Source organism: Pundamilia nyererei, unplaced genomic scaffold (assembly GCF_000239375.1).
Source record: "Pundamilia nyererei isolate P.nyererei 1_Seehausen unplaced genomic scaffold, PunNye1.0 scaffold00015, whole genome shotgun sequence".
Classification (NCBI taxonomy): Eukaryota; Metazoa; Chordata; class Actinopteri; order Cichliformes; family Cichlidae; genus Pundamilia; species Pundamilia nyererei.
The window spans coordinates 2,158,528-2,160,200 of record NW_005187416.1 but is presented as its reverse complement, the minus strand read 5'-3'; the positions used below and the strand labels follow the sequence as shown (position 1 = coordinate 2,160,200).

At 39.6% G+C, this 1,673-nt stretch overlaps 1 protein-coding gene across 2 annotated transcripts in view; it reads left to right on the top strand.

The window, feature by feature from the left end:
- Positions 1-1,325, top strand: part of scimp (SLP adaptor and CSK interacting membrane protein) — a 16,634-nt gene extending 15,309 nt beyond the window's left edge. The window contains exon 6 of one of the 2 annotated variants that reach the window (XM_005725396.1): positions 19-1,325. In XM_005725396.1, the coding sequence (XP_005725453.1) occupies positions 19-351 (333 nt within the window). In that variant the 3' untranslated portion in view covers positions 352-1,325. The other variant, XM_013908851.1, reaches the window with a different exon arrangement.
- Positions 1,326-1,673: the final 348 nt, after the last annotated feature.

Genomic DNA, 1,673 nt, shown 5'->3' with positions numbered 1-1,673 from the left:
AGCATCCACGACTACGAGGATGGCAACTGTGAGCAGAATGTAAGCAACCACGAGGAAAGCATCCACGACTATGAGGAGAGCACAGAACTCCAGGCTGACTACGTCAAGATGGAGGGAGACATAATGTTTCCTCCTCCTCCAGTCGTCAACAGCATGAGTGGTAGTGTTTTGGAGGCCCAAAGCTACGAGAACCTAGCTGAGGAGAATGACTATGTGGAGAGCGTGGACAATCAACTGGACTATGTGAAGATGAATGAGGAAGATCAAGCAGGAGACAACACCTCCACGGAAGACTATGATGACATCGGGGGTGAAGAAGAGGATGAGGAGGACTATGATGATGTGGGATAAAACCCGACACAACGAGGTGGAGACAGTTTTGAATTCTGCTGAGCAGAGATTATCCTTACTGAAGATTTCTCTTGTCTTTTTGTATTTTTTTAATAACATTCATTGAAAAAAAGAAAATAATTGAAGTACTGAAGACACTGAAATCTGCCGAGTGGTGTCGAGACAACTGGTTTGATCTTTAAGACGGTGATTCTTTTTAATATATCGAAAAAATTCTGTTTTTCATCTGAATGTTGGAATCGTTTGTTTTTTACTGAATACATTAACAAGCAGTGACTTGCACAGGGTCCCAGATTAGGATGATATCTGGATTTGCAAACTACACATGAAAGCAATCAAACTATATTTCTTTGTCTTCTTCTGACTTAAATGTCAGAAGAAACTCTTTAGTTTTAAACATGAAGCTTTTGCATATATCATGTGTAGATCATTCCCATGCTTTTTGAGAAGGAACAGACTATGTTGCTGGAGGCTTTCGTTATGCTCAGTTTGGCAAGATTTGGTTCTTTTTTAATGAGCTGAATCAACTAGATCAACAGTGTAAGTAAGGTTTTTGCTGTATGAAACACAAAAAACTATTGGAGCTTCAAATTTGATTCAAACTAAACATAAGACATGAAATCTGAAAGTCTGTAACTGCAAGAGCCTGAGATGTTTTTCTTTCTTTATGTGTTTGTTGATTTATTTATACACATGAACATTGATATTAGATTAATATGTAATTTTTGGGGGTTTTTTTTGCTTCTTTTCTAAACTAAATATCAGTGTAAAGGGGGTCTCCCCCTGTCCAGATCCCAAACATTATCAGTGAGGCGTCTGACTATCGATCATATGGTGGGTTTGTTTACTTTTGTATATCAGTTGGTCCGTTTGAGTGGTTAATAAGTGGGCAGTGATGACATGTTTGCATGATCAGAGCCCGAGCAGTGAGTGAGTGGGGCACAGGGGCAGTGATTACAGTGGTTGGTTATATGTATGCACAGTATCTATACAGTCCTGTGAAAAACTAAGGATTGATTTGTGATTCAGTAGCTTATAGATCCACCTTCAGCAGCAATAACTCAGAGTAACTGTTTTGTGTATGACTTTGTCATGGTTGTGAAAAAACGTTGCTTCACGTCTTTTGTTTACGTACAGCTCTCTTGAGGATGCGCCACAGCATTTCAGTCGGGGTCAGGTCTGCACTTTAATTTTTTTCTTTTATTCACCATGATGTTGTAGATTTACTGCTGTGCTTGGGATCATTGTTCTGCTGAGTCAGCGAATTTGGGCCACGCTTTAACTGCTGGACAGATGGCCTCACATTTGACTCTAGAATACTT